This window comes from Chelonoidis abingdonii, chromosome 8, assembly GCF_003597395.2.
Source record: "Chelonoidis abingdonii isolate Lonesome George chromosome 8, CheloAbing_2.0, whole genome shotgun sequence".
Classification (NCBI taxonomy): Eukaryota; Metazoa; Chordata; order Testudines; family Testudinidae; genus Chelonoidis; species Chelonoidis abingdonii.
The window spans coordinates 2237652-2253242 of record NC_133776.1 but is presented as its reverse complement, the minus strand read 5'-3'; the positions used below and the strand labels follow the sequence as shown (position 1 = coordinate 2253242).

The window sequence follows — 15591 nt, the reverse complement described above, 5'->3', positions numbered from 1 at the left end:
CGGGTGAATAACAGTAATGGAAAGACAGTTTCTTCATTAAAATTAGAAAACAAGAACAAAAAGAATAAAATGTTATGGACCTTTCATCTCTGTTGATGAAACTAATAAGCCAGCCCTGCGGTTGAGATAGGAGGCAGAAAGGAAGAGAAGGGCTCACCGTGTGTCCAGGATGGAAACATTCTTTAATAGCCAATGTGTCAGCTAACCAGCCTGTGTGATGATGAGCTGTAAACCTGTCATGGTGAAGCTGATGATAAATTATGAATGCTGATTGGATAAGCTGAAGAAGAGAAATCCCCCTTCCCATCCAATGAAGTAATCTAATCAGATAAACACTACAACACAAAAGTGCCGTTTTGATGCAAAGAATCCAGGAAGGAGCTTTTAAATTGTCTGCTGCCCAAAGCACACTTTGACAGAGCACTCTGATAACAAGAACGTTAGATATTTTTCAATCTTTGTCTAATTACATAAAGGCTCATTTAGAATCTCATTTGTTTGGAAAGTACTTGGCATGGAAAATCCATTTAAAATGACACATGAGAATGGGTAATTACAAATGCAAGAGGAGCTCAGGATTAAAAGGCAAAATTAGACCGAAAAAGCTTTTTTGATTAGGACAGTCTCAGAGGCTTTTATGGAGCAGAGTGTGTTTCATGAAGAAACAGTCAATAGATGACCTCCTTGATTTTCAAAAATGGGTGTATGCAACTGCATGCCCTTGTGGTCGCTTCCTACGTGCAAACAAACCCCGTGACTGTACGTGGCAAATCAAGCGATCACACAAGCAAGTGGCCAGTCACACATCTGACTGCTCCTTGTTTGGGAACTTTTGAAATAGAGTATGTCATGGTATAATTCCCCACTCTGAACCTTAGCATCCAAAAGATGGGGTATCAGCATGAATTCCTCTAAGCTCAATTACCAGCTTAGTACTTGTAGCGTTGCCACCAACCAGGAATTCCAGTGCCTGGTACACTCTGGTCTCCCCAAAACCTTGCCCGGAGAACCCCAAGACCCAGATCTCTGGATCTTACCACAAGGAAAGTAAACCCTTTCCCCCACAGTTGCCTCTCCCAGGCTTCCCCTCCCTGGGTTACCGGGAGATTACTGTGATTCAAACTCCTTGAATCACAAAACAGAGAAGAAAATTTACCTTCCCTCCTCCTTCTCTCTCCTCCTCCCAGACTCTCCCTGAGAGAGACAGTAATCCTAACACAGAGAGAAATTAACCTTTCTCTCCCCCTTCCCTCCTTTCTCCTCACCAATTCCCTGGTGGATCCAGACTCAGTCCTCTGGGGTCTCACCAGAATAAAAAACCAATCAGGTTCTTAAACAAGAAAAGATTTTAATTAAAGAGAGAAAAACAGTAAAAATTATCTTGAAAAACAGTAAAAATTATCTTTTTAAATTTAAGATGGATTAGGTATAGGGTTTTTCAGCTATAGGCACTGGGAACACCCTCCCTGCCTAAGTATACAAGCACAAATTAAAATCCTTTCAGTAATATACAAATCTGAACTTCTTCCAGCCAAATGCACATTTGCAAATAAAGAAAACAAACATAAGCCTAACTCGCCTTATCTACCTAGTACTCACTATTCTGAACTTATGAGAGCCTGTATTGGAGAGAAACCTGGTTGCACATCTGGTCACTCTCAGAGCCCAGAAAGAACAACAACCAAAAACTAACAGCACACACAGAAACTTCCCTCCCTCCAGATTTGAAAGTATCCTGTCCCCTGATTGGGCCTCTGGTCAGGTGACAGCCGGGCTCGCTGAACTTGTTAACCCTTTACAGGCAAAAGAGATATAAAGTACTTCTGTTCTATTAACTCCCACTATCTGTTTATGACAGAGTAAGTCCAAGTTTTCAAACCTCAAAAGAATATTCAGGCTCCATTTTAATTCTGAGTGAAGTTTTGAGTTGTTTCTTGTTGGTTATTGGTGGCATGCGTGACACAAAGTTGTGGGTAATGGGAACAAGAATCCACATAATAAAACCTCCATTCTAATAGCCTGGATGGCCCTCTCAGCACAGGGAGAGGACTAACTGGAAATGGAGCATGAGCGCCCCCTTCACCCCTCGAGATGGTCCCTTTGGGTCAGAGTTGAGGCACATTGGCAGGCAGCAATATGGAGCTGCAGCTGCCCCTGTGCTGTGAGGAACCAGGGGATTTCAGTCTCCAGTTCCGTCAGCCCAGCACTCTTGAGATCTGAGAGAGGTTTTGGGCAGCCACAACTCCACCCAAACTCCATCACAAACATCCGTGGGGAGGGACAGACCCATATGGAGGCTGAGGTGGGGAGGAGTAGACGTCTTGGACACCATCCAAAGAGAAGACTCGGATAAAAGACAGTTTAGATTCTGGAGCACAGTTCTGTGGCACTGGGTGGGCAAAGGGTAGATTCCCTAGCAAATGCCACAGTCATGGAATCACAGGATCCATGGGGCCTCTCCCCACAATATTGTGAAGCATGCTATCCACTTGACTGATGCCCTCTGCGCCACACGCATGGTATGTATATTGTAAAGCACTTTGAAATGAAAGTTGCCAACTGTACGTTGTTGCTATTTTTATTATTTTATTAAGCATCGGCAGTGTAAGAGATCCAGGTTACATGGGTTCCCTCTACTTCCTATTAGCTATGTGCAAGCAAGTAATTTACAAAGGAACGTGGGCACCTACTGTTGTTCTGAGCAATGTGATGTCTGCTTCTTGCAAGCTGCAGGGGATGCAGTTTGCCCACACATCCCACGCTGGTTTCCAGTAAAATACAAGCCAGAGAACCCCGCAGGACAAAATGTACCCAGCAATGCACATAGCTTTCCGGCAGCCCTGGGTTTTGTAGCCAAATATCTCCTGTTGAGCAAAGAAAAAGAAAAGGTAATGAGAAGCATTTTATTTAAAGAAATGTTGAGAACACATTATCCTTTCATCCAGAAATCTGTGAATGCCCTCAGGGTCAGAAGGTAGTAACTGGTGTCGTGCTGTGAAACTCCCAACCACAAAAAACTCACCTGGTTCCATTATAGCCTTAGGCCATATTTGTAGAAAACTTTGTCAGTTTCATGAAGGTTTTGGGCAAACGTGGAGTTCTGGAGTGCCCCTGGGGTGATGATAAACAGTCAGGAGAATTGGGTGCAGGTGTAAAATTCTGTCTGAAAACGTTGGCCTGGATGGAACAATATTGAGCTTTAGGCTGGAGTCAGGAGCCCAGCCTCATGACCTCTGCCCTTTCCAAGTGTAGGGTGGGGCAGCGGGGGAATGATGGGCAGTTACTGCCTTCCATTATGGTTCTAATGTTGGGCCTCTGAGTCTTGTCAACAAGCCATTATCTTAACTCATAATAATTAATAATCATCCTGAGCACTTGAACCTCAGTGCTGCCTTATCTGTCCTGTTGCTCCATCTGGCAGTGATCCGGGTTCCCCTCATTTTGTCAAGCTGCCAAGAGAACTCCCAGGGAGAAGCAAATGCCTGGCGGCAGAATCACTAACTTGGCCTCCTCTTCAACCTCTTCCAGTTAACATCTGAACATGGAAAAACTGGAATGATCCTTTCCAGGAGACACAGGATTTAAATACTAGGGCGAGAAATGATGAGGCAGAATTACGCCCTTGTGTTCTTACGCCCATCTGAGCAACCAGGAAGTCTATGGTTAAAATAAATACTAAAGGAAATGGTAGATGCCCTGGCATGTTCCTGTATTGACAGCCAATTATAGTAATCCATTGTCATTTAGCAGCAGCTCCTCCCTGCTTTTGAACATCCCGAGCTCCAGTGCCAGGCCATATGAGGGACTATGCACATGTTTCCTCAAGCCTAAAATGATAACACACTGGAGGCAAGCAGAAGTGACTCCACCCAGTGTAATGTGTTTTGGGAGACAGTGGTTTCTTCTTGCAGAATGTCAAGGTGGATGTGCCATTTGGGGTGCGTCCTGTGGCACTGTGAGTTAGTCAGTCGTTTTCGGTAGCTTTGGGACACGGGCACTCTAAAGTATGCAGCAAATTGATGCACCAAATGGCAAAACGCAGGCACTGCTCGTCATCCATGACCCACAGAGATGTACATTAGAGTGGAGGTAGCCAGAGAACCATAGGGCTGGGGAAAACACTGCAGTTCATCTGCTCAAGAAGCCGTTGAACCAAATACCATGACACAGATTATCCTCTGGCCACACCTATGTACAAAGCACATTTGCAGGCCATTCTTGTCCCAGAACATCTGCCCACAAATGAAACTCCTGACACTGTAGATCTTAAAACACTTTACAAACGTGGGTAAGCATATTAGAGCCAGGAAAAGAATTCAGTTCCATGCCTTATCTTCTTCCCACAGGGGAAGTTCTGTGATGCCCTCAAACTGCTGTAACATTGATAGTCTGTCCGGCCAGGGTGCGTATTTTACCTTGTGGAAATGAGCACTGGCAGGGGATCAGATCCAGTTGTTTGTGCTTTGAGGTGTCTGACATTCCTGAACTTGGATTTAAGGAGTTATATAGGAAAGTGAGAAGGGGGAAGATAGACATAGGACACCAACATCTTCTCTTTCATTTCTGTTTAGAGTGGGGCCCAAACTATGCAACTGGGATCCAGATTCAGATCCAAAGTGATGCTTTCCTAAAGTCTGAAAAAGTCTGAAGAAGAGGTTCTGGTTCAAGTCCAAAGATAAACCTGAGCTTGTTAAATTTGGTTCCAGATCCCAGTCTGAACTTTCCCAGGGTTCAAGGGTAGGAGTGGTTGGGTTGAGCCCATCTTTATTTTGATTTAGAATAAAATATTCCATTGCTTTTGGGGAAGAGGTTGCCAGTGATGTTGGCTGATGATTCATCAAAGCTCTAGCTTGATGGACAAGAGTCATTATACAAGTTTAATAAAAGATAGTTTATAAGTAAATAGCTCTAACCTGAAACAGGCGAGGACGCCACACTCACAAGCCACCTCTAGCAGTATTTGTTTTTTAGTTTTGTAAGTTAATTGACTAAGGGAAATTCTTGACACTTTTTTTCTTGCATTGCTATAATTCAAAAACAGCCAAGCACATGTTTTTTTCTGATTTGTGGAGAAGAAAATGTCACCTCTGGGCTAAGCTCCTGCCACGTTTTAGCCCAGAAGTGATATAGCACAGTAATAGTGCAGAACAGGATCTGGGATTACAGTGGGTCACACACTAAATATGAGTCAACAGTGTAACGCTGTTACAAAAAAAGTGAACATCACTCTGGGCTGTATTAGCAGGAGTGTTGTAAGCAAGACACCAGAAGTAATTCTTCCGCTCAACGTAACACTGGTAAGGCCTCAGCTGGAGTATTGTGTCTAGTTCTGGGTGCCACACTTAGAAAAAGATGTGAACAAATTGGAGAAAGTCCAGAGAAGAGTAACAAAAATGATTAAAGGTCTAGAAAACATGACCCATGAGGAAAGATTAAAAAGATTGGGTTTGTTCAGTCTGGAGATGAGAAAAACTGAGGAGGGGCCATGTGATGAAGTGGGGATTTTCCCTTGTTACGTTGTATGTGAGTCTTCGTGAGTCTTACTGTTTTGCATGAATGCTGTGTGTGCCTCAGTGTCCCTGTGTATTGCACCAATATCTAGGTGGTGGGAATAAGGGTGTGTGACTTTTGAGAAGGCTGCTCTAGCTGCCTGCATGGATGCTATGACTGCCCCTTCGTAACCTGAGACCCAGGAGGGGGATGCGACCAGGTGGGTCTTGGCCCCGGAAGTGACCCAAAGGCTGGAGGAGAAGCAATGGGCAGGGCAGGGGCCAGGCAGCTGGAAGCAAGTCAATCTCAGCTGGCTTGGGGCTCGGGGGGAGGGCCAGAGCGCTGGCTCTGGGCTCCCCTCCCTCCAAGATGGACTTGGCTGAAAGTCACTGATTTCTGTGCTAACAAGTTGTGTCCTACGCTGTGTTCCTATCTGTCTTACCGGCTGGCTGATAGTCACGTCTGACTGTGGGGTTGGAGTGCAGGGCCCTCTGGTTTCACCAGGAGCCCCCCCTGGGTGCAAAAAGTGCACAATGGGGCAGAGGATGCTGAATGCTATGAGGTCAGACCCAGGAGGGCCAAAGCTGTGTGAGCTTCTTGCCCTGGAGACAGTCTGCTCAGAGAGAGGAAGGTCCCCCAGTGTCCTCACTGGCTTTGTAGGAAGTAGTTCCAGAGCATTGGCCTGGTGACTCCGTGACAGGCCATAACAGTCTTCAAGTACATAAAAGGTTGTTATAAAGAGAAGGTGGATGATAAATTGTTCTCCTAAACCACTGAGGACAAGACAAGAAGCAATGGGCTTAAACTGCAGCAAGGGAGATTTAGGTTGAACATCAGGGTTGCTAAGCACTGGAATAAATTACCTAGGGGGGCTGTGGAATCTGCCAGTTGGGGATTTTAAGAACGGGTTATACAAAAACCTGTCAGGGAGGTCTGGGTGATACTCCTGCCTCAGTGCAGGAGACTGGACTAGATGACCTGTTAAGGCCCCTTCCAGTCCTACAAGTCTGTAACTCACAACGGAGTTATCAGCCACTCAAAGGAAAGGTTTCAAATGGGATGATCTTAGGGCTAATGACAATGTGAAGGACTGTGGAGTGCCTTGATGCCTAGCCAGTCAGCTTGCCATACAATAGATTTAGGAGGAACTTTTTAATTAGAAAGTTTTTGCTATCCCTGGGATGGCCCTGTAAGGCCCTTCATTGCAACCATGTCAAGACTCTGACTGCACTGCTGAACACAGCGATTACCTAGTCTAACTTGGACTCTGGAACTATGTTTGTGATCAAATTAGGGGACAACAGTGTAGTAGTGTCTTCCATAAGGATGGCTCGGTTCTTCACTGCTGGATCTAGCCCCCTGCATAGAAGGTCTAAAATAGACTTAGCCATCTCCAGGTTTCTCAGCCGGTCACTTTCAGCTCAGCTAGCCACATAACCTCACACCAGTGTGTACAGCTGGCCTGCGCTGCGGTGCTTTCCAGCTACATATAGACACCAAGGCTGTCTCTAGCCATTTCGCCGCCCCAAGCACGGTGGCACGCCGCAAGGGGCGCTCTGCCGCTCACCGGTCTCGTGGCTCCGGTGGATCTTCCGCAGGCATCCCTGCGGAGGGTCCGTTGGTCCCATGGCTCCGGTGGATCTCCCGCAGGCGTGCCTGAGGATGCTCCACCGGAGCCACGGGACCAGCAGACCCTCCACAGAGACTCCTGTGGGAGGTCCACTGGAGCCGCCTGCTGCCCTCCCGGCAGCCGGCAGAGCGCCCCCTGTGGCTTGCCGCCCCAAGCACGTGCTTGGCACGCTGGGGCCTGGAGCCAGCCCTGGTAGACACACACACCTTTGTGCACCTGAGCGCTTCTCATGTGCCACCAGAGAGTGTTCTATTGACTGTGCTCTTCTGCCACTCACCTTCTGCTGTGTCCAGCAGCAGTTTACCATAGACTGTGGCAATCTGAAGTGCTCATCAGGCAGGTATCCATGATGGGAAATGGATTTCTGAGCTGTGTGTGTGCGTGTGCGCTGCAGCAACTGAGACAGCACAGGATGTCTGCAGACCTTCCCAGAATCCACTGAGAACAATAGGGGGAAGCTGTGGAGGAACAAACATGGCTAATGTGTGCCCACGGTGGCTGCTCTGTTTGTGGACGTAGCTTAACTGTTCTAGGTTGTTTGATGCTCAGATCAATAGATTCCAAGACCAGAAGAGACCATTGTGTTCATCTGGTCTGACCTACTGCAGAGCACGGGCCACAGAACTTCCCTCAAATAATTCCTAGAGTATGTCTTGTAGAAAAACAGCCAGATTGTCAGCGATAAGAGTCCACTGCAATGCTTGGTAAATTGTACCAATGGTTAACTACTCTGTTAAAAATGTTTACATTATATCCAGGCTGAATTTGTCTTATCTTCACCTTCTAGGCATTGGATCATATCAAACCTCTCTGCTAGATTGAAGAGCTGATTATGAAATATTTGTTCCCCCATGAAGGTACTTACAGACTGTAAACAAGTCACTCCTTAACCTTCTCTTTGTTAAGCTGAATAGACTGAGCTCTTTGAGTCTGGCTCTATGGTTACATCTACACTAGAAACTTCAAAGCACTGTTGTGGGAGCGCTTTGAAGGGTGAGTGTCGTCACATGCGAGCGCTGGAGAGAGCTCTCCCAGCGCTCCTGGTAATCCATCTCCACGAGGGGAGTGCCGGAGTGCTCGGAGTCTGTGCACACGAGCGCTTTAAAGCGCTCAGACTTGCTGCACTCGGGGTGGTGGGGGTGATTTTTCACCCCCCTGAGCCAGCAAGTTACACTGCTATACAATGTACGTGTAGACAAGCCGGCTATAAGGCATGGTTTTTAGTCTTTAATCATGCTTGTGGCTGCTTTCTGACCCCTCTTCCTTGATCTGTGTCTACTAGGATTCCAGACTGGTCGCACAGGGCCAACTATAGAGTAAAAAAACCTCTTTACTCCTACTCACTATACCTATTGATGCATCCCAGCATCACATTAGCTGTTTTGGCCACAGTGTCACACAGGAAGCTCATGTTCAGCTGATTATCCACCACCACCGCCATCTTTTTCAGAGTCCCTGTTTCCAGGAGAGAGTGTCCAATCCTGGAAATCAACAGTGAGGTTGGTGTTGGGGTTGGTCCTGCTTTGAGCAGGGGATTGGACTAGTGACCTCCTGAGGGCCCTTCCAACCCTAATCATCTACGATTCTAAGAAGTGTGGTTATCATGGGTAAGCCCCACGCTGGTTCAGCAGCCAAAGGGTTAACAAAGCACCTGCCTACCTGCTCAGCCAGAGCTGATTGGCAGCCCCACAGAAGTGATGAGGATAAAAGGGCTGCAACCAGGAGGGTGGGGCTAGGGCAGGTGCCAGAGAAAGAATCCCTCCAGCAGACTGGGCAGGTGCTGCCAGGCAAACCAGCCCACCAAGGCGGGAGAAGCAGGACAGGAAGACTATAAAAGTAGGAAGTTGTACGGGACTGAGGAGGGTTGTTCTGGCTGTTCCAAACAAGGGCCCTGTGCTGGAACCGGTAGAGCAGGTGGGCCTGGGTCACGGCGCTGGATCCAGCGGGACCAGGCCTGCCCACTTTTTAACATAGGCGTAGTAGCCTCGGGCAGGTGCCAAGTGGTGGCAGCAGGCGCTGCACTTTGGGGTGGGGTGATCAGCTCCCCTGTCACGAAGCATAGCCCCTGCTAGCGGTGCCAGTCTCTTCTGGGGGCGGGGGCGCTGAGGTGGGCCTTAGCCCCCCTTTGCCACTGAGCCCTGCTCCTCCTCCTCCCCCTCAGATCCTGCCCCCTGGCCTGGCCAGAAGCTGGAGCTGGGCTGTGGTAAGAGCTGCCCAGGAGCTTAGGTCGCTGTGGGGAGCCCCAGATCCTTCACCTGCCCTGAGTGGTGTGCTCTGGAGGGCCAGGACACGTGCTGGGGGCTGCTCTCAGGTGCCCTGGCCCCCCACCCACGGCCGGTAGAGGGTCTGGGGCTCCTCCCTGGGCAGCTCTTACCATGACCTGGCTCCAGTGTTTTGGCCAAAGACAGGACCTCGGGGAAGAGGAGGAGCACAGGTCAGGGCCCCAGTTCCAGCGCTGGTGGGCCCCCCACTTCTACCCAGGTTCTGGTGCACCTGGCCTGGGTTCCCCTACCTGCTCCAGTCAGAGACTCTTCAAGAAGAAGAGTCACACCATCTGTGTGCTCAGCACTGTTCAGAATACGTCAGAAAATCCAGTCCCTGAGCCAGTGCATATAAGCCGTGTAACTCTGGATAAAATGTCTCAGATATTTAAGTTTGAAGTGTGTAGTTACCGACCACCAGGAGCACCGCCAGCTTTTTTGCCACCCTAGACGGCGAAAGGTCCCGCCCCTGAAATGCCGGCCCCGACAGAGGCAGCGGAAGGTCCCACCCCCAAAATGCCGTCCCTGACAGAGGTGGCAGAAAGTCCAGCCGCTGTGGTCACTGCCCCCCAAATGATAGCACCCTAGGCAAGCGCCTAGGTCACCTAATAGGTTGTGCCAGCCCTGCTGACCACACGGTGATGTTTATAGACACTGATAGCAATAGAAGTTTTAGCTGATTAGTGACTAGATGATTTGACCCTCCAACTTTCTTTCTAAAGGAAGAGCTGCCCAGAGCTCCTGTGCCTGTTTATTTTCCTTTCCTGCCTGCAGTGGCCCTGAGATACCTCAGCAGTCTCTGTTTTTTTCTGAACTTTAAAATATAGAATTTTCTTAGTGTTTAGTTTTAAATATCCTCTTGTGAGAACTGCAACTCGGTCACTGCAGTGTTGTGTTTAAGAGCCTTCTGGAAAGGAACTAGCCTTTAATCAGAAGTAAAAACAGTGTTGCCAACTCTCATGATTTTGTCATGAGTCTCATGATAATTGTTTTCCTTAATGCCCCAGCTTCTGGTGTCAAATGAATATGTGATGATTTCAGCCTTTGTTCTTAAAGACAAATGAAGTTTCTAGTCCTTATGGCTGTGGAGAAAGTTTAAAAATGTGACCCCAGTGCACCTTAAAGGCTCAAAAACCAGAAGACAAATAAGAAGAACCCCAAATCTGTTGTTTTTACATAATCACATGATTTTAAAGCCAATCTCATGATTTTTGGTGAGCCTGATTCATGATTTTTGGATATTTGGGATTGGCAATAGTATGAAAGTGACTTGAAAGTGTCAGTTTCACTCATGTTTAAGGTTTGTTTCTAGTCTATTATTTGTAGTGAGGGAAACACCTCTAGAGCTCCAGGCAGGTGCAGTATAAATTCATGGGGTCTTGCCCTAATAGGATGTTTCCAAAGCTAAATGATCTATTCCAAACTTGGTGAACTTCAAAAAAGTGATAGAAAGTCATCTAGACTTTTCTACAATTGTTTTGATTGTTGGATTCAAGAATTGGTAACAAAAAATATACGTTAAAATTTTAAACCTAACCAGTGTTACTTAAGTGACACAAGATGTGAGAACATGTTAGTATTAGAGCTGAGTGGGTCTAATATTTATTAAATTCCCTTTTTTTATATAGGAATTACATACAGTGCTCCTATCAGCTAATTTCTAAGTTATCTGCAAAAAAAACCCCCTACAGTTTTCAGGTGCTGAAGGAGCCCTTGGAATCACAGTTAAAGTTGCCCCCCTCCCCCAACCAAAATCTGAAATGGCACCCCTGGATGTCAGATTACCAAAGACAGAGCAAGGAGCTAGTAACATCTCCAGGAGGCAATAGTGCGTAGGGATCAGGGCAAGGGCTAGGACACCGGACTCCTGGGTCCTCTCCTTGATGGTGTGATGTTTGGTAAGTCACTTAACTTCTCTGTGCCTCTATTTCCTCATCTGTTATATGAGGCTAACCCTGAGACTGTCATGAGAAGGCCCTATGAAAGTCAAAGTATTACAGGTATGCAGTGTTGTCTAGCTGTGTCAGTCCCACGGTATTAGAGGGACAAGGCGAGGGAGGTCTGCCCAACTTCAATTGGTGAGAGGGACAAGCTTTGAGCTTACACAGAGCTTCTCTTCAGGTCTGGGAACCATACTCAGAATGTCACAGCTAAATACAAGGTAGAACAGATTGTTCAGCATAAGGAGTTAACACATTTCAAGGAACCACTCAGGGTGAAGTGGCCTGTTAATACCCCTCCAGTCTTAGGGAGGGAGGGGGAGAGGCAGCTGGGAGTGTTTGGGTTATAGATTGTTGTAAAGCCATAAATCCAGTGTCTATATTCATATCCAGCAAAGTTATGAATGTAAGCTCCCAGGCACATGTTTTGAAAGTGTTATGCAGATTTCCTGAAATATGTGTTAACCACTTATGCTAAATAACGATTACTTTGCTACTGCAAAGAAAATGAGTTCTGTACTTCACACCAATGGGTGAGCATTCTCTAGAGCAACCTATGGCCCGCATGCTGAAGGCGGCATGCAAGCTGAATTTCAGCGGCACTCACACTGCCCGGGTCCTGGCCAGCAGTCCAGGGGGCTCTGCATTTTAACATTTTAAAAAACGTTATTTACTTTACATACAACAATAGTTTAGAGAAAGAGACCTTCTAAAAACGTTAAAATGTATTACTGGCACGCGAAACCTTAAATTAGAGTGAATAAATGGAGACTCGGCACAGCACTTCTGAAAGGTTGCTGACCTCTGCTCTAGAGGTTAGAGCAGCTGACTATGGCCCAGGACCTCTGGATTCTCTCCATGGCCCTGCTACTGACTTATTGTTGGACCAAACATGAGTCATTTGCTCCCTCTGTGCCTCAGTTTACCTATCAGTAAACTAAGTCTCGCAGTAGCGTTATGAGGCTTTACTAATTAATCTAAAGCTGTCAGACTTGCTGCTGTTGGCAGAAACTTTGCTTACTCAGAGGACAGATTTGCTGGAATCAAGAAGCAGAATTTGCTGTTAAACATTTACCATCACTACTCCCTCCTGTCAAGGATTATTTACACAATTGTCATGTAAATCACTGTTATTTGTGGCTAAAATAACTTTGTTTTATTTCCAAGTCACCTGTAAAGCAGAAGTTAACTGTAAATGCCAAGCAAATTCTGGTATCTGCCTTCTCTTCAAAGCAGAAACTGGCCTTACCAAACTGTCAATCCCATCACCAGGTTTTCTGCTTTGACAGCAGGAAGGTAACCTGTGAGCAACAGTTTAAAAGTACTGTTGCTATAACAACGGGTAATGGGATTAGACTTGAAAGACAGGTTGAAGGACTCACAGGGAATCTAATAGTGGAGTCTGTGTGATCACAACCAGGAACTCTTTCATAAGGGTCTGCTGCAGTTTCCAGTCAATAGCAAACTACCAGTCACTCCAGTGGAAGTAGGATTGGGCCTTTCAATGTCAATCTTGTGCGAGGATTCAAATATTTCTATGTCAAAGGACAGAAAGCTACAGGGCCAAATACTGGCCCAGCTGTAGCCCCTTTCCACCATTCTGGGAGTGCAAAGGGGTCAAAGCTCCCTTAGTGAAGCAGCACTAGCAAAGTCAGCACAAACTAACACTGACTCGTTGATGCTGCTCTGTATACTATACACTGAAACGTAAGTACAATAATTTATATTCCAACTGATTTATTTTATATTTATATGGTCAACACAAGAAAGTCCATGGTTTTGTCAGTAACAGTGGGCTGTGACACGTCTGTATTTTTATGTCTGATTTTGTAAGCAAGTAGGTTTTAAGTGAGGTGAAACTTGGGGGTATGTAAGACAAATCATAAGAACGGCCATGCTGGGTCAGACCAAAGGTCCATCCAGCCCAGTGTCCTGTCTTCCAACAGTGGCCAATGCCAGGTGCCCCAGAGGGAATGAACAGAACACCAAGTGGTCCATCCCCTGTCGCCCATTCCCAGTTTCTGGCAAACAGAGGCTAGGGACACCATCCCTGCTCATCCTGGCTAATAGCCATTGATGGACCTATCCTCCATAAACTTATTTAGTTCTTTATCCAACTTCTGAAAGGGGTACAGTAGTCTGGAAAGCTTGAGAGCTACTAATGTAGTCTGTCGTCCTGCGTAGCACAGGGCATCTTCAAAATAATTCCTAGGGCAGATCTGTTAGAAAAACATTCAGTCTTGATTTCAAAATTGCCACCACAACCGTTGGTAAATTGTTCCAATGGTTAGTTACCCTCATTGTTAAAAATGTATGCCTTCTTTCCTGTGTGACTTTGTCTAGCATCTGCCTCTAGCCACTGCATCATGTTATACCTTTCTCTGCTAGATTGGAATCTCCTGAGTAAATATTTGTTCCCCATGTAGATACTTAGACTGTGATCATGTCATCCCTTAACCTTCTCTTTGTTATGCTGCATGGAGTAAGATCTCTGAGTATATCTTAGATGTATGTATGGTGCAGAAAATGGCTGGATTTTGTTGCGCTCTGACAATCCCTGGCTGATGTAATGGCTCTAGGAGGCTGTTGGCTGCTCTAAATTATGCCAGGAGCTGAATAAATCCATAGCAACCCTGGAGATCAGAGGGATGCAAAAGTAGCTTGCAGCCTTCTTTTCCCTCTCACCCCCTGCTGTACCCCAAGCAAAGCTTTGAAAAGTCTATTAAAACCACCTAAAATCAGCATTTCTTGAAAAAAGGATAATCCCTAAAACAAACCATCCCCCCACCAACCCTCTCCCAGGCAAATTCTGTTCTATAAAGGCTCTTCTCCCTCCACTATCATTGTGAAGAGATTGGATCTGCCGGATGCCCTGAAAGCCAACAAGCTCAGGCTCTGTGGGATCCCAGGGAAATGAACCTCAGCTTCTGAAAGAGACGCTCCTGCCAGTCTTATTCAAGCAAGTAGGCTTTAGTCACACAAACAGTCCCATGATGGACACGAGGAAGGATGGACAGCTCTGAAACATAGGGGCATCGTCACTTGTGCCATAGCAAGGGCAGCAAAGAGTGGACAATGCTAGACACGTGGCCTTAGAAATGTTTCGCATCCCTTCTCATTACTGCTGAGCTCCCCTCACAGCCTCCAACAAAAGTGGATAGAAAGTTTCTCTGAGAAATGAGATTATCTTCTCCAGTTTTCAAATGAGCCGACAACATACTTTAAAACTGTCAATCATATTTCAATCTCAAACAACTGACATCTGCACAATGTAAGCAGGAACATTATTACACCAAGTGATATGATCTTTACCAAAGAGTCAAGAAATGCATGCCAATAATTTGACTCTTCCAGAGTCAAATTAATACTAAAAACAAATTTAAAATGTAATTGTCAGGGATCCCCAGGATCAGTGCTCTGGGCCAAGCTTTAGAACTGTCTCTGACTGGGAGGAGCCCGACAGTGGGCCAGACCCCCTCAGGCTCTCACTCCTCTTCCTGAGTAAGCCATGTAGCTTCACTGCCTCCTTAGACTGGCCCTCTGGGACCTTCCGCATTCCTGCTTCACATCCTGAGCTCTGAGACAGACCCCTGAGGGAGACTGGTGCAGTCTGAGGGAGCAGTGCACTTGGGCCAGTATCAGCAGTGACACACAGCCAGGGCTGTCACGCAGTAGGGTTTATTAATTGACTGCAACACAGCATAAGAAGTCCTTGGATAGCCTAGAGCAGAGGTGGGCAAACTATGGCCCGTGGGCCACATCCGGCTCACGGGACTGTCCTGCCCGGCCCCCAAGCTCCTGGCCAGGAGGCTAGCCCCTGCCCCTTCCCCTGCTGTTCCCCTTCCCGCGCAGCCTCAGTTCACTGGGCCGCTGGCGCAATGCTCTGGGTTGCAGCGCTACAACCTCTTGCAGGGCAGTGCAGCTGCAGAGCCCGGCCTGACCTGGTGCTCTGTGCTGTGTGGTGGTGTGGCTGGCTCCAGCCGGGCGGCACGGCTGCCTGACCTGGTGCTCTGTGCTGCGCAGTGGTGTGGCTGGCTCCAGCCGGGTGGCACGGCTGCCTGTCCTGGTGCTCTGGGTGGCACAGCTGTAGCACGGTGCTCCAGGCAGCAGAGGAAGGGAGAAGGGAGGGTTGGATAGAAGGCAGGGGAGTTTGGGGTAATGGTCAGGGGGCAGGGGTGTGGATAGGGGTTGGGGGTGGTCAGAGGGCAGGGAACAGGGGAATTGGATGGGGCAGGGATTCCGGGGAGGAAGTCAGGAAGAAGGGGGAGGG

At 47.2% G+C, this 15591-nt stretch overlaps 1 protein-coding gene across 4 annotated transcripts in view; it reads right to left on the bottom strand.

Annotated features, from left to right (window-relative positions):
- The window catches only part of LOC116823033 (putative cation-transporting ATPase 13A4), an 80455-nt gene that overhangs the window by 58597 nt on the left and 6267 nt on the right, over positions 1-15591 (bottom strand). For all 4 annotated transcript variants that reach the window (XR_004373308.2, XR_004373309.1, XM_032777345.2 and 1 more), the window contains exon 2: positions 2691-2864. Coding sequence is in view for 2 of the 4 variants with exons in the window: in XM_032777345.2 (XP_032633236.1) it covers positions 2691-2864 (174 nt within the window). In the remaining 2 variants the exon portion in view is untranslated. The remainder of the gene's footprint in view (positions 1-2690; positions 2865-15591) is intronic.